General features: G+C 42.4%; 1 protein-coding gene across 2 annotated transcripts in view; it reads right to left on the bottom strand.

Moving 5' to 3' along the window:
- LOC308089892 (neuronal migration protein doublecortin-like) overlaps nt 1–27,674 on the bottom strand; it is a 59,906-nt gene that overhangs the window by 5,115 nt on the left and 27,117 nt on the right. The window contains exons 4-6 of one of the 2 annotated variants that reach the window (XM_080434844.1): nt 14,202–14,304; nt 7,627–7,731; nt 630–727 (exon numbers count right to left, since the gene is read on the bottom strand). In XM_080434844.1, the coding sequence (XP_080290970.1) occupies nt 630–727; nt 7,627–7,731; nt 14,202–14,304 (306 nt within the window). The remainder of the gene's footprint in view (nt 1–629; nt 728–7,626; nt 7,732–14,201; nt 14,305–27,674) is intronic. The other variant, XM_080434845.1, reaches the window with a different exon arrangement.

The raw sequence follows: 27,674 nt of genomic DNA, 5'->3' as shown, positions 1-27,674 counted from the left end.
ATTCCGATTCTACCTCTTGAGCCCATACAGTAAAATGCAGACATCCCACCTCACCCGGAAATGAAATTAGCGTTTCTGTCAAATGCCGGATCCGGTCTAGAGCCTGTCTACTAAATGTATCAACATACATATATGCCAATATATGGCAAACATATGCTGCATGTATGCCATATTCAGGTTCATATATGTGCATATATGTGGATTTATAGGAAATATATGTGTCATATATATTGCTCATGTATATCCACATATATGTTAAACATAATATGTGGCATTTATGAAAAATATATAAGTTCATATATTCTCTTAACCTCCCTGAAATGATTTTTTCCAGGGTGGGAAGTCTGAAAAATATTACTAGATAATGTTATGCAATCCTTTTCCACAGCAAGTGCACCTTTTTTGTTTTTTGGCAGGACAGGACAGGAGGTGAACCTTGAAGTCACCTGCCCACCCGTACAGTGGCGGCCCTGGTGAATACCACGGGGCACACAGGAGACAATGAGGATGACAGAGATGAATGGAATGGAGGTGGTGGGGAGGGGGAAGGGGTGTGGGGGGAGTAGGAGGGTGGGATAGGGGGGGGTTATTAGGTGGATGGGGGGGTGGGGGGGACCGGTAGGTAATACCTTCTGCTTGCGGTTGAGGCCCGGGCTGGACGGGGTTGAGGTTGGGGAATGCTTGGAAATCGGGGTGGACAGCTGGCTGCTGGAGCCCGTGCCATTGGCTGATGTTGTTAAAAGGGGCGGGGTCGCAACAACAAGGACGCAACGGAGGGGAGAAAAAGAGAGGGAGGAAAAGAGAGGAGGAGAAGGAAGGGAGGGGGGAAGGGAGGCAGAGAGACAAAAAGTCAGAGAAGTAAGTAAGAGGTTAAAAAACACAGACGTATAAAGAGGAGACTGAATGACCTCGCTTGGCGATGGGCCGGGAAAGATCAGCCCCGAAGCCTTTAAACATCCAGAGTGCTCCTTTAACTCTGAAAGTGTAAGAATGGACCCGAGAGGGTCCATTCTTACACTTTCAGAGCACTCTGGATTTTAGTGTAGTCTCATTTGGCTCATAGTGCAGACTGGGGCTCTGTTTGTGTAAGTGTGTGCGTGCGCGTGTGCGTGTGCGTGTGCGTGTGCGTGTGTGTGAGTGTCCGTGTGTCCGTGTGTGTGTCTGTCTTTGTGTGTGTGTGTGTGTGTGTGTGTGTGTGTGTGTGTGTGTGTGTGTGTGTGTGTGTGTGTGTGTGTGTGTGTGTGTGTGTGTGTGTGTGTGTGTGTGTGTGTGTGTGTGTGCCTGTGCCTGTGTGTGTGTGTGTGTGTGTGTGTGTGTCTGTGCGTGTGCGTGTGCGTGTGCGTGTGTGTGTGTGTGCGTCTGACTAGGCTTCTGTTAGTTTCTCCCCCACACACACTCACTTAATTCCCATCTGGACATCCTGCCAGGTTGCCAGGGTATCTGTGTGTGGTAACATTGTGTGCCGTACATCTAAGAGCGGGCAAACGACGACGGCGGTGTGGTCTGGTCGCGTTAAAAGGCCCCTTAAAAAAGACTTTTCTGTTTACAAAACGATCCGAAGAAAGAACACCGTAGAAATTCCAGATGGCCCCGCTGTTATGTGTCTGCCAAGCGCAGGGAGGTGAAAACAAAGCAAACGAAAGAAAGGATATATATTTAAAATAAAAGCCTTTCCTGTCAAGCAGCTTCTAATGCCACTAAAAAGGTTCATCTCATCACGAGCCAACAGACTAAGGCCCCGCCACGGAATGTTTGGAGAGCGTTTTTTTTGCGGCGGTAGCGAAGGGACCCAGCGCTGCATGCGACAAAAAGAATAGGCTGTAATCTTATCATCTCCACCTCTCCCTATGTCTTTCTTTTGACCTTTTTTTTCAATGGTGTCATTTGAACCCCCCCCCCCCCCCCCTCCTCTCCTCGCTATTTTCTTTGGTTTCCTTCGGGCTGCTGCGAGAGGCCGATAACGTTACAGTCTTTTTTTTGTGTTCTGCGGTGACTAATCCATCACATTGGCACGTCTCTCCTGACCACATTAGTTACTGTTATTTGTTATTTCTGAAAGGAGAATAAAACAGCAAAGTGAAAAGTTTGATATCCCTGAACTCTTTTGGTCGGTGTCGTTGTTCCTGGAAAGATGCTATTAAAAACTACGAGTGTTCATTTAACTGTGAGTATAAAAAGGCATCCATCATCATGCCCCGTTTAAAAGCCAGAAGGGTGTTTTCATTGGGTTTTTGCAGATTAGGTAGTCTCTCTCTCGGTGGAGGAGTCAGGGGATTTGACTCTCAGATTTCTAGGTTTTTGGAGACTTGATGTTTGTGCTCTTTGGCAACCCCCCCCCCCCCCCCCTCCCCTAGCAGCATCTGATCACTGAAGGGTAGTAATGTTCCAGCATGGTGGCAGGTCTCCAGACACATAATGGACCCCCCCCCCATAGTTTACAAAGCAGACTGGCACTCAACCCATTGTTCTTGAACATTATTATTGAGTGAGACCGTCCCAAGTCAGTGCAATCAGTCCACTGTAAAAGAGCCTCTACTTAAGGCACTGTCGTGTAAACTTATATGGGATCCCCCCCCCCCCCCCTTTCCACCCCCTAGGACGAAAGGTGTGGAAAATAAGGTTGTTTTCTCTTTTCAGCAGTAGTTGTCCGAGAGACACTGGAGCTTTGTGTTGAAAGCATAATCCTTTGGTAAACATTCAACAGAGGATATTAAGGAGGTAGAATGTCTGGATATAAAGAAGGGACTTTTTACAGTGGCTATATTGAAATATAGTGGCCAGAAATGAGACCAGATAATAAGCAGAGAAGAATATGACTTATAAGAGGTTAGTTTACTCTCTAGATCGACTGGTGAAGATTTCATATCATCCTCTCTGTTCTTTTCTGCACAAAAATGTAATAACAGTTTGGAACCTCAACTGTCGCTCTGTTGTTTTCTTTTAATGTATCCTCAATGCGTTCAAATACCACAGAATACAGAAGAACCATACGTTCACCATCACAGAAATGACACCTTATAAGTGGATCTTCACTACTGTAATGGCAGCAGTGGCGTAGCCAGAACGCTAGCGAAAATATCCGGGGTTTTTTTCTCCGTTTTTTTGTTACTTTTTTGCTGGTTTGTTACGGATTTCGGATACCTATATATACACTGTTATCAAAATGGCTGAATATTATATATAGAAATATATATATATATATATATATATATATATATATATATATATATATATACCTATATGCCTACCTAAGCCCACCCGTGGCTACGCCCCTGAATGGCAGTAATCATTAGTTGATGCTTGAAAGTAAACGTCTGTGTAACGTTAAAAAACAAGTATGCCCTCATATGGAGGCATTTATGGCGTAAATTTCCATTCTAATTAAAGTGAATGGCACAGTCAACTATAACAAAGGCAATGGTGAATGATATACTGTGGTTATTGTTATAGTGCTTGGAGAACGGCCCTTAATGAGTGAAACTGTGAACCTTATCAGTGAATGGGTTTTACTAACACTTAACCATGATCCCACTCTAACCAGGCTCTTGGCTGTCCATCTGGTGTCTTTAAAACGCCACAGTGTCCCCCCAGCAGTATTTACTGAATTATTAAGGAGCCCTGGAAGGAGAGGATGGGTCAGCTTAGTCCTGAGAGGACAAATGACCGTCACGCTAATCATGCGGAGTGGAGTGACAGATGTCACGGACTGAGGGTCACGGGAGGACACAGAAACACCTAGGCCAAATCTGTTGTCCTGCTGTCATCATGAAATACAACGCATGGACACGTTCAGGCTGCAAAGTTAATCCTAAACCTGATCCAGAGACAGCATTGTTTTTATTGTCAAATCATAATGTCTCTGTACAAAACACAATAATGTATGGAATGGTAATTGCAAAAAACAAACAAAAGACTCTAGAAATCAAATACTGTCCCTCACTTCAAGACGTGGTTATCTGAACTTACTGGTATATTACATGTTGGAGAAAATTCAATATTACATGATGGACAATTCAAGCAAGTTTTATGATATATGGCGGCCATGTTTAGATCATCTTGGTCAAATGTCACAGTAAACCTTCTTGGCAATTAGTTGCATGCCATCCACTTTACCTAGCACAGGGGTCTTCAACGTTTTCAGGCCAAGGACCCCTTGGCTGAGAGAGAGATGAAGCAGGGACCCCACCACTACGTATTGTATAAAAATGTGTTGAAGATTAAACTTTCATAGATAGCTGGATTCATGTTAATGTGTATTTTCAGATAGTTAACCATTAAACCCTCAATATTTACTAGTCAACTTGACCATTGGCTCTGTAATTCGTCAGCTCTTCTTACCTCTACACGACTCTCCGAAAATAGCAGATCTACAAGCTCACAACGCTTCGCAGCACAAGGCGTTGTGAGCTTGTAGATCTGCTATTTTCGGCTAATGTTCCCCACCACACAAAGATTTGGCGGACCCCCTGTAGTAACTCTGAGGACCCCCTAGGGCTCCCCTGTTGAAGACCCCTGATCTAGCAGTGTAACTCATTGTAATGACTATCACTTTTGGTCTTTGATTGTTTTTTTGTTTTTTTATTCCTTTGCGTCTGTCTTTTGAACAAATTATTACAATTTCTAACACAAAATGTATCCTAAACAATATCTGTTCTCCCTTCATCTCTACCTGTCATCAAGGCCTCCTCATAAATAGAGACAGTGCAGTCGTTAAATATATTTACAGTCCTGACCGCAGGAACCTCCAAATAAATACCTTTTGTTTAATTTCCACATTTAGCCGCCGCTGAGCAAAATCATCTGGGATTAAGGACATTTCTGTGTTCTTAATCTCTTCAGATTGCTGTCAAATGAACAAAGGCAGGATTGTGTGTGTCCTCAATCTGCTGTATTACTAAGTGGCAGGACCTTTTGGAAAGTGTTGCTGGGATTAGGGAGATGATCGTCCACGTGCCCACCCAGTAAACAAGAACAACACAATGCACGCCTCCCTCCCTCGCCCCCCCCCCCCATGACAGGAGACACCCATCTCTGCCCTTTGACAAAATTATAGATTATGATTTAAGGGGGAAATTTGAATGTCTACTCTGGCTTTTGTCAACCCAGACAGTTCTTAACACATTGACTGCCAGAGTTTATTCATAATGTACTCACCCCTGTGCCAGCAATTTGCGTGTTTTTAAATTTTTTTGTTTTGTAATTTTTCATTCAAATACATTCTCTGATTGTGTTGTCAAGCACATATAACAGTTCCACCAGTAGAGAGCAGCAAATCCAGACATTGATCACCTCGCTCACCCCCTCCCAAACAGGCCCACGTCATATCCTGTCTTTCACCGGATGTGACGTTTTCGACAAGCCCTGGTCCGCTGATCGGCCTGAAAACGATGTGATACACTACGACGATGACTGTTAGTCACCCGGACCAAAGAAAATAGAAGTTGAGCTGTCCGTTCGTTTTTTATACCGTGTGAAAAACCGTGTTTTTCCTTATTCTGGTCGAAAATTACCGGAGAAAAACAATGTGACCCGGAATTTTATTATTTTTTTCGGCTCCGGGTGAGTGTGACGTAAGTGGAAAACGAAAGTGTTGATGAGAAATAAACACAGCCGTGCGATCACAGATTAAACAATGAAAATTCAAAAGAACGCATCAATGCGTTCTTTGGAATCCTGGCACTCAAGCGATGGATTTGAAAGAACGCATCGATGCGATCTTGGCACTGTATGTGTTAAAGGAGTAGTTCACCCCAAAAAAATACTTATTTTCTATCCATTACACACCCCATGCAGCCTTGAATTCATGGAGATATTTTTGTTTTTGTCGCATTCCTAAGTCAATAATTTCATGACCGGTGGAAAGATGCTAATGTCTCCGGTAGGAGACTCAAAGAGTCTCCATTGTGTCTCCTACCGAAGAGTCCGCCGGTCATCAAATTATTGGCTCAGGAATGCGACATAAACAAAAATAATCTCCATGAATTCAAGGCTTCATGGGGTGTGTAATTGATAGAAAATACGTATTTTTTGGGGTGAACTACTCCTTTAAATTGTTTGATTCCACAATGGCAGTTCCTTTTTTTATGTTTTACAAAGTTGTTATAAAATCCCTTGACCTCTGACAAATAGAGTTCATTGCGGCAGTAACAATGGGTAAAACTATGACCTTTAATTTACCTATGCCTTTTTATATTCTTAAATTCTTTTGTATTCCTTCTATTCTTTATTTCCTTTGAAATGCATTTTTTTAATGTATAAATGCCCGTTTTTAAGCCTTATGTAAAGAACATTGAATTGCTTTGGTGCTATTCATATAATTCATGCCTTGCCTTTGCCCTCTAGCTTAGAGCAAAACACAGGATTTGTCAGCCTTTGTACTAAAGCTGGTTTGTCTTCACTGGGACCAAAGAGCCATAGTGGTTTAGCATTGGAACATGAGACATTTAAGCCCGTTTTATACTTTGTTGCACGATGATGTCGGGCGTCAAAGATAGCCGATCTACAAGCTCACAACAATGCGTCGCTGCCGGGCTTTTGTGAGCTTGTAGATCACCTATTTTCTGTGTGCGATACCGGTGTGTGACAGAGGATACATTTGTCACGATAGTGGCCTCTGCCCCTGCCAGTGTGCCACTGTCTTTGATGTGACTTATCCCTTGTCTTGTTCTACTCATTATTTGAGTGCACGGTAGTTGGAAAAGTCCCGGAAAAGACGCGCTGTGATTGACCAGTAGTCACTTTGAGTGGCAGTTGTGGCAAATGCTAACCCCAAAACATGATTTACGATTCTGTGCCTATCGGTACATAACTCGGACGGCGCTGAGTCGGCTCAAGCGAACTTCGCAACGTTCGGCATGGCGACTCGCTCGCTTTAGCTCGCTCGGCGGTGCCTCTCGTGGCTCAAGTTCGCTTGAGACGGCGCGCCTCCGTCACGGTCAAAAACTATACTTTATCGGCGAAACAAATTGTCCGCGGTTGTTGGAAAAATAGCAGCGGCAGCGGGATTCGATCCCAGGAGGTAGGGTTTGGGCAGTTTCATGATTGGCGAGGCAAGCCACTGAGGCAGGTGCTGGAATGGGTTTTCAGGCTGTATTAGAATGAGACAACGCCCCCACCATAGGGGCTTCCCTAAGTCCAGTAGGGCGAAAGCCCCGGCCAGTGGCGATGGGAAGCCCCGCCCGTATAGTTCCATATATAGCCTCCCTCTCACTGTTCAGATGTTTATTGAGAGACTGACTCCACCTGGGCCACCCAGCTGAAGATGCTTGAGTTATTAGTGTTCTGGTATTTAAAAGGACTGCCAATGTGCCAATTGTCAGGTTGCCGGATTATTGTCTTGTGTTTCATTGTGTTAGGTGGTGACTTGCTCGAGTTATTGTTTGTTTGTACATTTTCCCTCGTTTTTGAGGAAGAACCTTTGTTTGCCCGTTTCCCCCTCTGTGAGAGGTGTACTTGTGTTTGTTAACTTTTTGTCAGTAAAGACTGTAAGTTTCCGCTTACGGCCTTGTTGTGTTCTCTAGATGTTTTGGGGGTCCTATACCTTTCATCCTAAGGCGTGTTCCAGACAAAATGAAGCATTACAGAGGCTACGTGTGTGATTATAAATCAGATAATTAGTGGACTCACTTGACTCGGCAGGAGATTTGCTGCGTCTGATGGGACCAGGACTCTTGGCTCCAATCCTCATCAGACCCGGAATCTTCGGCTGGGGGGTTTTCATCACCCGGCACTCTGTGGACACACACACACGCACACACGCACACACACACAGACACACAGACACACACACACACACACACACACACACACACACACACACACACACACACACACACACACAGCATGAGTATTATAAAGACACAAAAGCAAGAAGTGCAACTACCGTAACATAGGAACATCGTGAAAGGTGACAGCTAGGGGCATAGAGAGTATACTGTACTACTATTTATTTTTTAAGATTTATTCTGGGGCTTTTATGCCTTTATTGATAGGACAGTAAATAGTTTGACAGGAAATGGGGAGAGAGAGAGATGGGGAGTGACATGCAGCAAAAGGCCTCGGGACTCGAATCCGCGACATTGAGCCAAAGAGAAAGAGAGGGATAACCGTTTATTAACACTTTACAATGGGAATTAATTTCTACATGATGCACAGATGTGTCCACAACAACAGATGTTATCTGGCTCACTTCCAGACAAAAGGATTCAACAAAACATTGCAGTTGTGTGACTTTGTTCAACTGGAGAGCACTGGAGCACGTCGATAGCTGGATTCATGTTAATGTGTATTTTCAGACAGTTAACCTTTAAACCCTCAATATTTAGTCAACTTGACCGTCGGTTCTGTACTTGGTCTGCTCTTTTTCCCTCTACACCGACTCTCGCAGATCTACAAGCTCACAAGTGAGCTTCTAGATCTGCTATTTTCGGCTAATGTTCCCCACCACACAAAGATTTGGCGGACCCCCTGTAGTAACTCCAAGGACCCCCTGTTGAAGACCCCTGATCTAGCAGTGTAACTCATTGTAATGACTATCGCTGTTCTTTTGGTCTTTGATTGTGTTTTTTTCTTTTTTCTAGACGTCTCCAGAGTGAGTGGGGAGAGTGCTGGTCAAGACCAGAAAGTAGGCTTTGCAACAACAGTATGGAGTGTTAAAAGATTCCTCGACTCTAAAGAAATGTCTGCAACACTCATTTATCAAAACGTACTCCATGTACCGACTTACTTCAACGCTTCAAGCATTGAAGTAAGTTGATCCATCGTGTCATTCTTGACAATGGAGTCAGTGTGCGGTCATTTCCTATGAAGTGAAGGAAGGTTGTACTCTATTTTTTATGCATTAATTTATTATTAGTGTTAGTGTATGATATCAGATTAGAGTCTGGTATTATATTTACATGAATGTTATTATTATGTTCTACTACAGTATGGTATTCACAAGAGATTGGTCCAATCTGCTTTCATATTCCACTCTTTACTCTGCTCTGATTCTTAGAGATCAACAGACAGACAGAGAGACAGAGAGAGAGAGAGAGAGAGAGAGAGAGAGAGAGAGAGAGAGAGAGAGAGAGAGAGAGAGAGAGAGAGAGACAGAGAGAGAGAGAGAGACAGAGAGACAGAGAGAGAGATAGAGACAGAGAGACAGAGAGAATCAGACAGTCTGACATGATAAAAGCAGACAGTACTTAGACAGTCTGACAGCCTGTCCAGGGACCTCAGATGTGTTGTGTTGTGTTGTGTTGTGTTGTGTTGTGTTGTGTTACGTTGCGCGTTGTGTGTAACATTGCTTTTGTATACATGGTGTACAGTACAGTACAATACAGTACAGTACAGAACAGCAGAGATGCATGCAGTGCATTCTGGGTTCACTGTATTAATCAGGGCAGACAGATTCCAGACTCTACTCCTCCCCTCTATTTGCTCTTCCCCTCTCTCTCTCTCTGTCTGATGCATGCTCTCTCCACCCCCCCCTCTCTCTCTCTGTCTTTCTTCATGTCTGATGCATGCTCTCTCCATCTCCTCTCTCTCTCTCTCTCTCTGTCTTCCCCGCTCCCCCCCTCCTCTCCATCTTTGTGTGTTTCCTCTAGAAACAACGATCATTAAACCCTCTGGTTCTCTGGAGTCTCCCCTCCCCTCTCCTCTCCTCTCCTCTCTTCTCTTCCTCCGTCGATGCTAATTATACTCTCTGTCCTCCCTCCATCTCGTGGGATCTATCGCGGTTCGCTGTGTCTTTCCTCTCTCTCTCACTCTCTCCTGCTCGTAACCTTCACACACTGTCGGGCGAGCAGACGCAGGCGTTGCACTACAGCGTGGCTCATAGCGCTGGTGGTGACGACCACGTGCCACCAGGCTCTCTGCTGTACTCCAGAGTGACAGACTGTCTACTCTACAACCTCTCACACACACACACACACACACACACACACACACACACACACACACACACACACACACACACACACACACACACACACACACACACACACACACACACACACACACACACACACACACACACACACACACACACACACACACACACACACACACACACACACACACACACACACACACACACACACACAGAGCCTGGAGTCCATCTGTATTTGGCCATCCACGTCGCTGAGTAAATGAGATCAGACGTTGCTCTTTGCCTGCATGGAAACATACACACACACACGCACACATACACACACACACACGTACGCAGACACGCACGCACGCACGTGCACGTACACAGACACGCACTCACACACATCTATCTGTCTGTCTATCGGCCTATCTATTAGGGATGAGACTATTATGAACATGTCACGATTTGTGTGGCCAAATTTCACGATAAATTTAAATCTCTGCAATATGATTATTGTAACAATCTTTTATCACGATAAATGATAATAACGATTATCGTCCCACCCCTACTGTCTGTCTGTCTGTCTGTCTGTCTGTCTATCTATCTCTCTGTCTGTGGGCGGCGGTGGCTCAGGAGGTAGAGCTTCATGGGAATCTGAACGTTGCCGGTTCGAGCCCTGGGTCAGTGTGGAAGTGCCCTTGAGCAGGACACCTGAGCCCCTAACCGCTTCCTGATGAACAGGTTGGTGCGTGGCATGGTTTCCTCCGACCGTCGGGGTGTGAATGGGTGGGTGAATGTAACGCACGTTGGCAGCTTCACCCAAGGGTTTTGGATAAAGGCACTGTAATAAATGCACCGTTTACCATTTTATCTATCTGTGCCATTTATTTTTCCTGAAATTCTGTTCAAACCACATGTTAACCCAAAAACTACAGGATTGTTATCTGACATTTTTGTTAATATCCAATATTCTTTATCAATGTTTTTCTTTTCAGCACAGGTTAGGGTTAGGAATGGAATGGAATGGAATGCCTAATAGTGTCAGTATTTTCAGGGCCGAGCCCTGCGCTGCTGCCCATTCAATTACACAGGACTCGTATTCAACTGGACATGGACAGGAGTGACCTGTGTTATATTGGAAGGTGCTGTATTAATAATAATAATAATCTAATATGTGTGCGGTAGGGAAAGAGGCGCGGCTCCCCCTTCCCCCAAAGCCCACACAGAGCCAGCTCATGGTATATAGTAGTGACAGCTCTACTCTTTATATACAATCTTATACAATGCCAGTTGGTTTGACATTGACCTCAGCTGATGTTGTCTATTACGGGACCCCCCCCCTCCCCCCCCCCCCGTGAACTAATTTAGCATCGGCAGGCTAGTGGGACCCGGGGAAAAAAAAAGGCAGAGTTTGATCATTATGATACAATGTGGCGTCTCCTGCCAAGACCCAGAATTCAAGACAAGAGCGGGGACAGGAGGAGAGGTATATATATATAGTATATATATATAGATACCGCATGGCAAATCAGTGAGGTATGAAGGTCATTCTTATTCATGAGATGCTGGAGGTGCAACGCGGAGCGGAGGAGTGGAGGGGGGATGCGAGCTGGAGAGCAAAAAATATAAAAAATAAGGGTTTTTGGCAGGAGGGGGTGTAGCATTACAGCGGTGCTTTTTCCAGGTGTAGCAGCCATTGTGTAAGACAGACCTACTTTTACTCATGGGCTGCTTTGCTGACCTACTACTGTCATGTTGTGTTGTTCCCTTTCACAAGAGAGATTTTTAGAAGGGGAAGGGGGGGGGGGAATCGATTGTTTGACCCTGTTTTCAGCTGTTGGGTAAACCACAGGAGGTCGGTGGTAACATGATCAACAGATATGTTTTTTGGAGGGGTTTTGGTGTTTGGTGGTTTTGAACGTTCACCGAACATAGCGGATCTAAAAGGTCAACTGAAGTAGAGCGGGGGGGGGGGGGGGGGGCAGACCTAGTATAGAGCCCTGGGGGACCACAGTAAACTAAGTGTAGGGGTTTATAGGTGGCATATTAGGTGGTTAAAGGGATAGTTCACCCAAAATAAATCTTATTTTCAAATTATTGGCCTAGGAATGCGACAAAAAAAAAAAAATCTCCATGAATTCAAGGTTCCAAAAAAAGGTCATTTTGGGGGTGAACTATCCCTTTAACAAATGTTGATTTCAACGTAGCATAGCGTAGTTAAATGAAGCGTTGTTTATCATACTAATACGGGAGAGATTTACATAAAAAGATGCCGTTTCTACACAGTAAAATCCAGAGTGTGTGTAATTCTGAACGTTGACCGGATAAATGAACACTGGATGTACAATAATGGCTTGTACTGCAGTGCTCTCTCTACACACTGAACTGACCTAAACCTATCAGCACCTAGATTAATGGCTGCTCTTCTCGCCTGCAGCTTCACTGCAGATAAGGCAGTCTCTCCCTCAGACCCTCTCTCTCTGTCTTGATATGATCTCCTTTAATCTCCCTCTGCCTCTCTCTTTTCTCTGTCTCTCTCTCTCACCTCTGTCTCTCTCTGTCTCTCTCTCGGTCTGTCTGTCTGTCTGTCTGTCTGTCTGTCTGTCTCTCTCTCTCTTTTTCTCTTTGTCTCTCTGTCTCTCTCTCTCTCTCTCGCTCTCTCTCAGGCTGTGGACTCCACAGTGTTGCCTTACCCCTTGTTCTTAAACTTTGTATGCATGTTTTACTATTTTGAAAAACATTTTTAAAAAGTTCAAATAGCCAATCTAAAAGCTCACAACGTGTCGATGTAGATCATACATCGACACAGGCATAAGGGGTAAGGCGGCACGCAAGATAGGGCTCTATCTCTCTCTCACATTATCGTCTCTGTCGGGTGGAAACCTCACATTTACTGCATAACAAGCAACCGGCCGCCGGCCAGAGATAGCCGGACAGAATCTGACTTCCTAATCTGAATATCTTAAAAAGCTTTGAACTGATTGCAAACCAAAAAAAAAAGGCATGTTCAAAGCTGTTGTAAAATTCTCTATAAACACACATCTGTGTCCACATTACATCATTATTACTGCACCAAACAAACAGCTTCAAAATGTCACAAAGAGGAGAGCTAACATGCCCCCCATAACTCTGAGAGTGTACAAATGGAACCAAAAGGCCATTTGGTTCCATTTGTACACTCTCAGAGCTACACACCCGTAACAGGCTTTTTGGAACCCCCCTCAATGAACCATATGAGGGTCCCTGGACCACACTTTGACACCCACTGGTGTAGCAGAGTTTCCAGTGAGCCAGCACCCTGACTCTGTTTGACCAGAATGGAACAGAGCCTTCATTAGTATCATTGGTAACAATGGAAGAACGATGTGGCTGCTGTGCATAGAGCCTGTTAATGCTGATATCCAGATGCATGCTACTGTAACGATCACCCCAGTCTGTCTAGAAGCATGCTTTCTCTCCACTGCGTCTGTGTGTTTCTGTGTCTGTGAGTGTGTTGCCTGGCAACCGTTCTGCTAAATGTAGCTGAGGAACTACATTGCTTGGCATTAGAATGAATATGTATGAATATTTTTTTGTTGTTGTTGTATTTATTTTATGAAACGTTGCCTATACTGTAGGTATATGTATTGATTTTTTTTTTTATCAAAAAAAAGTTTGCCATGATTATCAATATTTTTTTATTTCAAGTAGTTTGATATACATTAGGCTGTTCTAAACATCACTGTAAAACCACGGTCGTATTGGGGCCAAGTGGATGTGTAACTGTTGTGTTTTATTGTAGTTCACCCAAATAATTAAGTATTTTTTTTGTTTTTGTTGCATTCCTGAGCCAATCATTTGATGACCGGCGGAGTCTCCGGTAGGAGACATTGAGGCTTCATGGGGTGTGTAATTGATAGAAAATACGATTTTTTTTTGGGTGAACTACTCCTTCAAGAAGAATCTGTGAGTTCATTAGACACTATGGTGTATGAGGTGGTGGTCTATGACATGTGCCATAGGGTGGTCTTATAGACTGTGCCATAGGGTGGTGGTCTTATGACATGTGCCATAGGGTGGTGGTCTTATGACATGTGCCATAGGGTGGTGGTCTTATGACATGTGCCATAGGGTGGTGGTCTTATAACATGTGCCATAGGGTGGTGGTCTTATGACATGTGCCATAGGGTGGTGGTCTTATGACATGTGCCATAGGGTGGTGGTCTTATGACATGTGCCATAGGGTGGTGGTCTTATGACATGTGCCATAGGGTGGTGGTCTTATGACATGTGCCATAGGGTGGTGGTCTTATGACATGTGCCATAGGGTGGTGGTCTTATAGACTGTGCCATAGGGTGGTGGTCTTACCGTTCTCATCCAGAGAGAAGTCGTCCTGGGCGTAGCGGAACTTCTCTGGACCACAAGCGATGAAGACGTCATCCTCACCGAAGAAGTCCTGCAGGCAGGTCACCTGTGGAACGTGCAGACAAACAAACAAACTTCATTTATGATGACATCATCAGATATTATACTGTAAAAGCGTTATAGTTAATTTAACTCTGAGCCTTCTGGGTCCATTTGGATCCATTTTGCACCCTCTGTATCCATAAGAGCCCATTTAGACTTGAATTCATGGATATTTTTTTGTCGCATTCCTAAGCCAATAATTTGGTGACCAGTGGACCGGTAGGCAGCAGGTTCCGGTAGGAGACACAAAGGAGACTCTTTGTGTCTCCTACCGGAACCGCTGCCGGTCATCAAATTATTGGCTTAGGAATGCGACAAAAACTAAAAATTATCCATGAAGTCTCCATGGGGTGACTAATCCATAGTCCTTTTGGGGGTGAACTATCCCTTTAAGTGTTCTTTTTATCATTGCTATGTAGTAGACAAAAATTCTATGATAATATCAATATTAACACAAGACATGAAAAGAAATGGAAATACAGCAACCAAGACCCTGCAGCAACCCCTAGAGGCTCTTAATCTGCTACTCCATTATGATATATTTAAATTAATTGGATCTGACATGCTGATTATGGACTAATTAAAGAAGTGATATTACCCAGGTATCAGACCGTGGCTAACAGCTACACATAACAGTGTGTGGAATGGAGTCAGAACACAGTGCATACCTCAGACATAAAACCAATGTTGTTGTGTCATATAATGATTAATAATTGTGTATAGAACATCTGCTGTAGCCTGTAATTAGGCAGAAAGAATGTTCACTAAATGCCATCTTTGGACCCACTAAACACCAGTGGTGGAGGAAGATTGTACTCAGATTTTTTTACTTACGTAAAAGTAGCAAATACCACAATACTCCACAAGTAAAAGTCCTGTATTAAAAACTTTACCAAAGTACCAAAAGTAAAAGTACTCATTATGCAGAATGTCCCATTTCACAAGTTCTTTTTCAAAGGTTTTAAAAACGAAAATAGTAAAAAAAAAAAGATTAGGGTTAATTGCTTTATGTATGTTTGTAAGTAATTGTAGTGGACTAAAAAGTACGATATTTGCCTCTGAGATCGATGTAGTGGAGCAGTAAAGCATAGAAAAATGTAAAGTAAAGTAAATCAAAATATACTTAGTTACTTTGCACCACTTCTAAACACAGGTCAAAAGGACGGCTCCACTAGACACTTGTCTACACTGCACACTAGAGTGTCCATTGAACTGTGAAGGTGAAATTTGTAAAATTGACACCTCGAGTTTTGCAGGGTGGCACCTAGGGGTGTTGGAAAAAATCGATTCATGTACAGTAAGAATCGCGATTCTTATTATCAACGACTCAAAATCGATTCACCATTTTACTCTATGGTGTTTGCGATATGAAATGTAAGCTTACCATAATAACAGTAAACATTATCATGTCTTCATTCATATTCAAGGGATTTTTTTAAAACTATATTCAGTTCAGCACAGCTAAGGTGTGTGTGTCACTGTCCAGCTGATGCTCGTTGACACTCGTTAATGTTACTTGCGTTTATCAATGTTACTTTTTTAATCGAATCATGAACCCAAGAATCGGAATCTAATCTAATCGTGAGATTCACAGCCCTAGTGGCACCCGTTGTCCAGCATCACAGAGGTTGCATGAAGCTTTCTAGGTCAGTTACTGTATGTGTTACACTTAACACGTTAGCACGCCTTTCAGCTAAACGCTGCTTCTCCTCACACACACACACACACACACACACACACACACACACACACACACACACACACACACACACACACACACACACACACACACACACACACACACACACACACACACACACACACACACACACACACACACACACACACACACACACACACACACACACACAACTATACAGAATCTGTCAACACCACTGCCTTAAACATGTAGTGTCGTTGTTTTGAACCACTTGAACCCTCGCATCCATCCCTATTCTGGGGGGAACTGGGGGGAGCCGAAAATAGCAGATCTACAAGCTCACAACGTGTCTGCCAACAAAACGTTGAAGACCCCTGTTCTACTGTATTTGTGGGGACATCTGGCCCTCACAAGTTTAGTAACACAAGTACCCAGTACGGTATAAAGTTGCTCCTTTCCTGTTAATGATGAGCTGATTCAGAGTTCAGACTGTGGGTCCACTACGGGGTCTTTCCTCTCTAGTCTCTACAGCAGCTGTTGGCACAATATGGCTCACTCAGTGGACAGATGTCTCTGGCCACGCCCCCTCTCCACAGAGCTGACCAATCAATACTCAGGCTTATTATAGCCTAGAAACAAAGACCCACCGTGTTAATGGTTCCTCCTTCATGTTCTTTGTGGGGCTGGGGCTAATAAAGCTTTGTTTTACACTATAATGTGCTTGCTCCAGTGTATTTAGCTCATTGTAAAGCTAAAGTACACTGTAATGCTATCTTAATCCCATTTCAATGCATGCTATAATTGCCGCGTTTACTTTTATTCAATTAAGCCTGATTTATACTAAGGATATTCAAAAATAGCCAATCTACCAAGCTCATGACTCATTGTGATGCAACACGCTGTGAGCTTGTAGATCTGCAATTTTTTTATGTTCGCATACTGTATATTGACATGCCCAACGTAGGGATGGCAGGGTGAAAGTAGTTCATACACAGATTAAATACACTGAAACAAGAAGCAGATGAGAAGAAGTTGCCTTGTCTTTGTATAAGCAGTGTTGGCTTATGCATCCGAATTGTAAGAGTCGCTTTATTTCCACATCGACCGTGTGGCTGCTAAGGAACCCCCATTGGCTTCAAAATATTAACACCATTTTTATTTTTTCAAATGGCAAAAGTAGCAGATCTACAAGCGTTTCAAGCCTGCAGATCTGCTACTTCTGATGCTTTTGCGCGCTGTAGTTTAAAAGTTTAAAGATGGAGATAAGAGGTTTCTGCCTGACAGCAAGGATATACAAAATACAAAGAGAATCATGATGACTCTTCCTGGTGTTCCAGGAGGACTCGGGGCCGAACCACACTCTGTACATTCCACCTCTACTGGGAAACTACAGTAGTCCTCCTTTGTGACACACATCCAAACTATGAGCTTGCAGATAATTCGGGAGCACCCCGCCCCGCCCTGCCCTGCCCCGAGCTGCCCTGCCCTGCCCCATGGAGCAGCTGCACCATGATGGTTGTGTTGTCTTCATGCATTGGAAGAAGACGCTGTCTAAATACGCAGGGCTGAATCACCGGCGTGGCATCTATACATCTAACAGCTGTACCCTCCTCTCCTCCATGCAGCTCCTCGTCCCTGGACACCAGTGGTGGAAAGTAACTAAGTACATGTACTTAAGTACAATTTTGATTGACTTTTTACTTTACTAGAGTATTTCCAATTTGCTATACTTTTACTTCTACTCCACTGCATCTCAGAGGCAAATATTGTACTTTTACTCCACTCCAGTATTTGAAAACTTTGATTACTAGTTACTTTGCAGATATACATTTAATTACTATATTATAAAACATACATTAACCACTTTAGCCCTATTTTATCAGATCTACTGTACAAGCTCACAACGCGCATTGTGAGCTTGTAGATCTGCTATTTTCAAACATTAGTACTTTTACTTTTGGTACTTTAAGTATATTTTGATGCCAATACTTTTGTACTTTTACTCAAGTAACATTTTGAACACAGGCCTTTTAATTGTAACAGAGTATTTTTATATTGTGGTATTGCTACTTTTACTTAAGTAAAATATCTGCGTACTTCTTCCACCACTGCTAGACACAAAGCCAGGAGGAAGGGAGGTGACAGCCACAGTGTTGATTTTGACAGCAAATTTAGATTTAGTTTTAGTCATAGTCTTTTGAATAAAAAGTCATATTTTAGTCACCTGAAATGTTTTACTTTTAGTCTAGTTTTAGTTGACTAAATATCATAATAATTTAGTAAACTAAATCTAAAGTTGATTTAGTCGACCAAAGCATTTTTTTTGCACTCACAACGTGTCGCGCTGTGAGCTTATAGATCAACTATTTTCGGTCTGTGACACACGCACACACCCATGATGACTTGTCTTAGTTCTACTGGATCTCTTCTCCACTAGTCACTCCCAAATATTTTAGTTTTTATTTGTTGACGAAATTGTCAGTATATTTAGTCATAGTTGTAGTCATCATAGCTTAGTTTTTATTTTGTTTTTATTTCGTCAGTGAAAAAAGGTAGTCGACAGACATTTTTCGTCATAGTTTTGGGTCGACGAAATCAACACTGGTGACAGCAGCCCCGGGCAGCCAGTGTGGCTGCAAGGGGGACTATGTCCAAATCCAGTGGTCACATTCTTTTCTTTGTTGTTGTGCTTCTTTCCCCTTTTTTCTTTTTTGTTGTGCTTCTTACCCCCTTTTTTCTTTTTTGTTGTGCTTCTTACCCCCTTTTTTCTTTTTTGTTGTGCTTCTTACCCCCTTTTTTTCCTCCCCAATTTAGTCATTATGCCAATTAATTCCTCCGCACACCCATTTCTCTGTGTTGTCACTGCTGTTGTGACAACAGTCCTCACTGGCTCACCTGCCAGTGAGGAGCCCCCACTGGGAGGACGTAGACTAGAGCCTCCGTCCTACTCCTCCCGCCGAACACTCCCTGCTGACAGGTGCCGCCCCAAGCCCGTAGGACTTCAGTTACTTAACTACAACTATTTGACAGCTTACTTACTAGTTATGTTGCAGATTTAGATGACTAATAACAAGATTAACTGATAAACGATGATGTATTAGCTAAGCTTTAGCATTAGCATGTATTAGCTGGCTAAGCTACCCAGCAGCACATAAAGTCATTAAAATTGGAGCCACCTTTTTCCAGCTGCAACATTAAAGTGATTACACACATTAATGCATCACTAATTACTACAATTACATGTAATAACATGATAAAACGATATGACAAAAAATATTTTATATTGGAACGATGTTCATCGTCTCTCAGCTCAGATGATATTAAAACCATTCATCACTTTTATTTCACAATTATTTCATCGCTATACAGTGTACAGTACTTGCTGCTGTACATTTTTACTGTTTAATGTATGCACACAATAAGAGCACAGAAGCATTGTGTAGTGTGTATGTATATATATATATATATATATATATATATATATATGTGTGTGTGTGTGTTTAGGTATGTGTGTGTATGTCTGCATGTGTGTGTCCTATTAACAGACTGTCTCCTCCCTGTCTCCAGGTGTCCATCACCCTCCGCCCCATCAGGCCCGTCCCTAATCTGTGCCTCACCAGCTGTCAGAGTCCATATGACCTCAGCCCCACCCCCTGCCCAAAACAAAACCACCACCAGTGTTACCATGTCTGTATTATAAGCGACATTGGGCTTATTTTTCTGTTAAATTGCTTGTAAATATTGATAGTTGCTGTCACGGTCCGCTGCTCGGGCCTTGGACTCTGACTGTATTATTTAGCTTTTGGATTCTTTAGGCCTGTTTAGGCTGTTCTGTGTTTTGTCTTGTATTTCTGTACACTGTTGTTGCCTTTTTTGCCCTGGTGTTCTGTACCTTTACTTTGTAGTAATGTTCTGTGCCTTCCTGTCTGCCTAGTTACTTTTCACCTGCCTTGTCTCACCTCCCGGTGATTATTAGTTATCTCCTCCTGTGTCCTGTTAGTCCCTCTGCCTATCGTCTCTTGATTTGTCTGTTGAGTTCACCTGTGTTCACCTGTGAACTGTTTATCCCTGTCTATTTAAGCCCTTTGCATTTGCTGTTGCCAGTCTGTAGACCATTATATAAGAGAGTCTGTGTTTGGCAGTTGGCGATTCTGAAGTTGCAAACTTACCTCCCTTTGTCAACCTGTTATTACATACTTAAAGTTTATCTAGCCTGTCTCGAGTCCTGCTTTTGGGTCCTCTGTACTTTACTGACAGTTGCAGTGTATAGTCCCAGAGGACCAGGGGTTTGATAGGTGGGAGTAATGGGGTAGACTAGACCTAGAGCAGTGGTTCTCAACCTATTTTGAGCTACTGGACCAAATAGTTAACCTGACTCTGCCAGATGGAAGAAGCTTGCGTCACATTTGTTTCACAGGCTACTTCCATCTGGGACCTCGGCAGGGGTGAAAGTGGGCCGGCACGGTCCGGAACGGCGTTCCGGTAAAAGATTTGGTCCCGGAACGCCGTTCCGTTAAGAAAAATTCGAAGGTAGTTGTGAAAATCCCATATTAAATAACCTGCCACAGACCCATGGCCATGTTCAAGAAGAAAACATAATCTACTAACGTCAGATTAACATACACAATTATTCAATTTTCTAATAAAGTGCTTTTGAATTGTTCCACTGTGTGTTTGTGTCAGCTTAATCCGTGCTATTTTTACGGTGTTTATTTATTTTACGGAGCCGAGAGGAGAAGCGTCTCCTCTTCTCCCCAGCGAAACGAAACTGGGACTGGGATCAATTCACTTTGCAGCTTGGAGATCCGGTATAAAACGGATACGGAAACGGCCGTTGTCCGTGCCTATGTGTGTATGTGCAAATTACCGGATAAAGAAGGCGGGCTTTACGACGAATTAAATCCCACCAACGTTCAAAACATGTTTCTGGTTGGCTGACAGACTAGCATAGTTAGTTCTGATTGGTTCAACAGTATCAACACGTCTTTTCTGGAGAAAAAAAGAAAAGAAAAGAAACGCGAGGGGAAATAAACACTGTTTTGATGAAGAATGCAATTTTAAAAATAAATGAAGCACAATGCAACGAAAACTAACTGAGATGTTTAAGAGAAAAGAAGACAGAGTTGAAGAAGCTGACAATGTGGTTAAAAACAAAGTTTGTAGAACAACAACGCCCAGGTACAGTGGTGGGAAAAGTACTCAATTACTTAAGTAAAAGTATCAATACTGCAATGTATGTATGTAAAGCACTCTGTTAAAAGTTTGGAATTGAAAATTTACTTGAGTGAAAGTACAAAAGTATTGGTATCAAAATGTACTTAAAGTACCAAAAGTAAAACTACTAAAATGTTTGAAAATAGCAAATCTACAAGCTTGTGGAGCTTGTAGATCGGCTATTTTCAAATAGCCTAGGTATAAAATAGGGCTAAAGGGATACATTTTTTACATTAGTATAAACCCATTTTGTTTGAATATTTTATTAGGCAGAAATTGTTTTTTGTGATAATAAATTGGTAAAATCAGGCAAAAATATGAATTAAATAACATAACCCTAACCTAACTCCTAATCCTAACCCTAAAACCAAAATAAAGAAACCAAAAACTGGAAAAAAAACCGAACCCAATCCGCCCAGAACCGCGAAAAAAACGGACCCAATCCGCCCAGAACCGCAAAAAAATCGCCCGCATTCCCCCGGCCGCGCGGCTTCGCCGCGCGTCCTCACAGTTCCGGCAAGAAAACTCAGCCACTTTCACCCCTGGACCTCGGTAGCACAATCGATGAAGGGGCGGTCGCTTTTTTTTTCAAGCTACTTGGCAGGTGATTGGATGATCCCGCTCTATAGCAGCCGCTGATTGGTTCGAACACGCAGCGGTGTGGGCAGCTCTACTATCTGAGCGAGTCCAGATGGAGGCTGTATTGTGAAGTCAATACCGCCCCCATCTGGCAGAGGGTTACCAAATAGTAGCATATTTCATAAAATCCTCAAGGACCACCCCCCCTCCCCAGAGTCCCCACTCCCCAACAATATACTGTATGGTCATTTGTTCTCATGTTTTTGCTAACTGCCTAAATTGTATACTGGTATTTATCTAGTATATAAGAATGCATTACACAGTCTTTTCTATTTTATTAATTAATCAATTAATTAATTAATATACCATAGAGAGACCATAGAGACAGAAGGCCTCATCGAAACACTGGTCACTGTCAGTGCAATGACTTGTTGAGCCACCGGGGAGTGGGACACCACGGAGCTGAAGTTCCTTTCATGTCAAGTATGACAGAAATAATGATACTCAGATGTGCTTATTTTCTGCTTGGGGAAGAGACAGAGAGGGAGAAAGAGCTTAAAGCTGCTACCCAGAACTTATTTTAATGAATGAAACGTTATTTATACAATATTATTACTAGTACATCTGCAGGGGTAGGAGGTGGTGTGCCTAGTCTTCCAAGTTACAACCTTGTGTCGGGTAGGACGTCTAATGGTTGGTTCTTTTATCCTGTACCTACATGTCATTGGTTTATTAAGTTGTATAGATCGTCACTTACTACTTGAGTAAATGCACTTAGTTACTTTCATCACTGGTCACAAACAGTACAGAGAGCATTAAGGCATTAAGGCCCATAAACTGGTGGAAACCTTCTAAGATCTCTTTAACACAGCAATGAAAACACATTCCTTCCATCCTACATTCTTAGAAACCATCAACAGGTCACTCAATAACCTCTGAATTTTAACCTTTTATGGAATTCATCCATCCTTCATGGACCACTGGGCTGAAAATGCTACTATAGCCTTAGGTGAGAAAACATACCAAAACATGCAGGAAAAACTAGTCATTAAAGCTGCAATCCATGAGTTATTTGAATTAATAAAACATTATTTCAATCAATATGGTAGAGTATGTTAATACACTATACCAGGGGTCTTCAACGTTTTCAGGCTAAGGACCCCCTAGCTGAGAGAGAGATGAAGCAGGGACCCCCTCTATATTATATAAAATTGTGTTTCAGATTCAACTTTTTTTTTACTTGTTCTGCTCTGTTTTCCCTCTACACCTAAACCTCTTTGCCAAAAATAGCTGATCTACAAGCTCACAACGCCTCGCAGAGGTTCTCCTCAGAAAAGGGATGCTAGGGTTCAAGTGGTTAATGTAAAAAAAAAAAATCATATCACACAAAGATTTCGCGGACCCCCTGTAGTAGCTCTGAGGACCCCCTGTTGAAGTTGGAGGTGGTCTCCCCACTCTTCCATTGAGACAATTAGACCCTAGTGTCTACCGGTTGACAAGTAGTACTGCCTGAAGCTCATAAGCACAATATCTCCCCAGGGCCAAGCGCCTATTGCTTCTTGTATGACCGGTTACAAATGTGGTGTCTTGTGTGGGAGACACCGGGTTCAAACTGAGGGTAGTAGTACATAAAAGTTACGTATTTCAGCTTTAAATCACAGTAGAGCCCCTGTGTCTCCTTTGTCATGCTTGTGTAGGGATGTAATGTGTCACAGTTTTGACTGAAAACGGGCACATGCTTACGGGTTTAATAACATATTATAAACACGCCATCATAAACAGAGACAGGGCTTGGACAATACCTCACAGTTATTAATATGAATTAGTCTGACTATTAGTGCCAGCTGGCAGCGATATTTGTCTTGATAATATTTCAAATGGTGATGAAGGCGGTAAATTCCACTGGAATTCAAATGCACGACGCATCTATAGCCAGCCAATGGGAAGCCACTACAGCATGCTACACCGCACTCAAATCTTATTGCTTCTGGGGATTCCACAAATGTCTTCTAAACATTTATTTTTTAGTCAGTGGTGGTGCTCAAACCTTTGCATGTCAAGGACCTCCCAAAATGATATGTATTTGGCCGCGGACCCCCATCTGAACATATTTTGTTCCAGGGACCCCCCCAGAAGCAAAGATTTGAGTTACAAAAAAAAGATTTGCAAAAATTTGCACAAATGTTCACGATGAAGCAGATCTACAAGCTCATAGCGCGGCACTCAGTACCGCGCTATGAGTTTGCAGATCTGCTATTTTGTAATAGCCGAAAGAAATGACAGAGATGCGTTCCCGGACTGAATGGTTTAGCACAGCAACAAGGGTTTGTGAGTTTGTATCTTGTACAAACAATGATGTCGGAACAGATAAAGATCAAAACGATTCATTGCCAAGCTCTTTTGTTCTCTGAGCCAAGTTCTGCCAAGGGACAAAGAGCCATTTTCTTCAAACAGGGCTCACCAATCCTTGGTCTTTCACTATCAGAAAAGTTTGGTTTTGTCTTAACAAATCCACTTTACTACACTCCTGTTTTGTGTTAAAGCTGGAATCCGGCATCCTTATTGTAATGAATAATCTGCATGGTAAAGTACTGTATGTTAATTCAATATAACTAGTTAGTACCTACACTTCCATCGAGACATTTAGACCCTGATTGACTAGTACTGCCTAAAGCTCTGATTGACAAGTAGATTGACACGTAGTACTGCCTGAAGCTCTGATTGACAAGTAGTACTGCCTGAAGCTCTTGCACCATAGATATAGAAACCTAGATACCTCATTGGCCGCTGCAGTTCATTGGAGCGACCTGAAACTAGAACTAAATGAATAAAATAATAACTTAATCAGAGCCCTGGAGGTTTCCCTGAGCAGAAAACACAAAGTAAGCAAAACGATGTTGCTCGGTTAAGACTGTAGTATAGACTGTAGATGGACCCTTCATTGGGCTGGAGGGTTTGTTAGTGCCTTGCATGGTTTATAGGGGGAAAACAGACAAACAAACAAACATTTCTATGTGTGCCAGAAGTGAGCCTTCCTTCCCGCAGGTCTCTCCTCCAACCCTTAAGTATTTACTGAGCCGTTTTCTAAAGACGGGTTAAGAGGCAAAAGAATCTGCTAGCAGACGCCTTACTAAAACATCTAACATCAGGCAGCTCCCCTGGGAGCAATTTACATTAATCTCATCCCGCTAACACTTCCACATAAATACAGTACTAGAGCGGAATGCCGTGATATTGCAGACCAAAACCACTGAGCCAAGGCCAAATCAGGGGGTGTTAATTTAACTCTGGGAGTGGCAAAATAGTCCCTCTACCCTCCCGGAGATAATTAACACTCCGGATTTTGCTGTGCATGAGTAGGAAGGGGAATGTACACACTATACTGTAAATATATACATTAGTACAACTAAAGACTCAGGGCCCTATTTTTGGCGGTGCTTTAGCCATTATCCCTAAACTTCTTCGCCATTTATTAGTTTTTTAAAACATTTTCAAATAGTTCAAATAGCCAATTTACAAGCTATTTGAGAATGTTTTTAAAATTTGAAAAAAATGGCAAAGAAGTTTAGGGATAATGGGTAAGGCACCCTCTTTAATTTATCCATTTGTAAATCTGAGTGCGTAGACTCTCAGGCTTAAATTAACAGTCATTATTTTACCGTGTATGAAATAAAATGCTCCTGCATGCTCTCGCATGCGGGAGACCCAGGGTTTGAATCGTGCTATGAGCTTGTAGATCTACTATTTTTGAAACATCTTGAAAAGTTGTGCAAATCTTTAAATATATATGTTTTAAAGCGAACATTTGTCAAATATTTTGTTCCAGGGACCTCCAGAAGCAAAGATTTGAGTTCACAAAAAAAGTGTATTCAAAGATTTGCACAAAATGTTCTTCAAGATTTTTTTTCAAATAGCAGATCTACAAGCTCGCCATGAGCTTGTAGATCTGCTATTTTTGAATAGCCAAAGTATAAAATAATGACTATAGCTCAAATCTACTTTTTTAAGAATTGACTGGACAAACAAAGGATTGGTTCGCTGGTGATGAATTCAGAGTTATGCTGGACTCACAGGCCCATGGGGAAACTCCCACTCACTCAATGCCTCTCACTCCAGCCTCACTAAAACCTAAATCGATAACATGGCCTCTGCATAAAACACTGCAGCAGTATCTCCTCCAAAAAACACACACTCCATTTTTCACACCGTGGCCTTTGAGCAGACATGATCAGGGCGCCTTGCTTTTCTTAAAGCTGCAATCCGGAACCTTTAAATGTCCAAATGCGGGATGAAACACCACATTTCAAGATGCTTCCTCTCGGTTCGCAAAAAACATTTGCAAGAAGGGACATTTTACGTAAACTTTAACTCATTCAGTGCCACTGGACGTCTAAGACGTCCGTTGTATCATAAGCCCTGTGCCACTGGACGTCCAAAACATTTTTTTTTAAATGTTCAGAACCCAAGATATGATGATTTGAAAATGTTCTGCTCCATTCACTCTTTGTTTAACTTCTTACTGAAAAAGGCTGTATCTCGGCTCCTAAGCATTTTTTTTTTTACAATGAATTTTGTCTCTGGCACTGGAAATAAGTCAGGCACTGAATGAGTTAATGTGCAGTTGTGAAAACAATTGTTATAGTCATATTTAAGTGTTAATTATAATATAATTAATTATAATATAAGTGTTATTATAATATAATCAACACCTTAACTAACACTATATTATAGTGTCAGTGATAACAGCTCAATCTATGAGTGTCAACTAGGACAAGAATCCAATCTTCAGTCCAAGGATCCAGTCTCCAATCCAATAAGTCTAAATGCAAACAACAGGAAGGTCGTGTCCGCCAATAGATTCTAGCTTAACCCTTTAATGCGTATTTGTACAATCAATGACCTTTCTTTATCTGATCGTGACCCACCCTGCCCAAACCAGTCTTTGATCACTCTTCTTGAGCCTGATTTATATGCCGAAAATGGCAGAGCTACAAGCTGACAACATGTCGCTTTGTCAGCTTGTAGATCTCCTTTTTTTTTGCAGTTCAACAGTAGTGTATTTATTTCAAATGAGACATGTTCTGTTACCGTTGCATTGCAGCATTGTGCTGGATATGTATTGTCATGCAAGTGCTGAATGTGTTTGTGTGTGAACCAAACCAAAGCATCTTCTGTTTTTCTCTCTGTCAACCTTTAAAATGAACATACAAAGAGAGGGCTATAGATGCACTAATCCTTTTGCACCTCATTTCGGATACATTGATCCAGTGCACCTGTCAGGATGTGTCTCCATGTTTTATTTTGTAGAGACATTTTATCGTTTTCTGTTGTCTGTGGTGTGCTTTGGTTTTACTTTACAAAGTAATGTTACTGGTATTTCCTGTTGTCTTGTAGCTGTTGTCTGTCTTGTGTGTTGATTGCCTTTGAGTTTCACGTTCGTCTAGTTAGTTCCCTGTGTGCGGTAAATATGCGGCATGCAGGTTTGTTTCAGTGAGTGTTTGTTGGATACTCTGTTTATTTAAGCCATGTTTGCTGTCAGTTCTGCTACCCTGAGTTTTATATGGACTGCAGAATAAAACCCCCGACAGCGTAGGCCTAAAAACGCAGTGTGCTTGTCATTTTAACTCACTGAGTGCCAGAATTATTTCTGGCTATTTCTGGCCAGTGCGATTTTTTATTTATTTTTTCAAAGTAAAAAAAAATGCTTTGGAAGCGAGATACAGCCTTTTTCAGTTATAAGTTAAACAAGGAGTGGATGGAGCTGCAAATCTTCAGATAATGATATCTTTTTTTTTTTTTTTTTTTTTTCAAAAACACGTGAAACACGTGATTGGCACGTTGCACCATAGCGGTAAAACACGCGAAACACGTGAATGGCACTCAATGAGTTAACTATAGACTCACAAGTCGGTCTCTAAACT

This window comes from Gymnoscopelus braueri, assembly GCF_963280865.1.
Source record: "Gymnoscopelus braueri genome assembly, chromosome: 8".
Lineage (NCBI taxonomy): Eukaryota > Metazoa > Chordata > Actinopteri > Myctophiformes > Myctophidae > Gymnoscopelus > Gymnoscopelus braueri.
The sequence above is the reverse complement of the archived record's forward strand: the minus strand, read 5'-3'. Positions and strand labels throughout refer to the sequence as shown.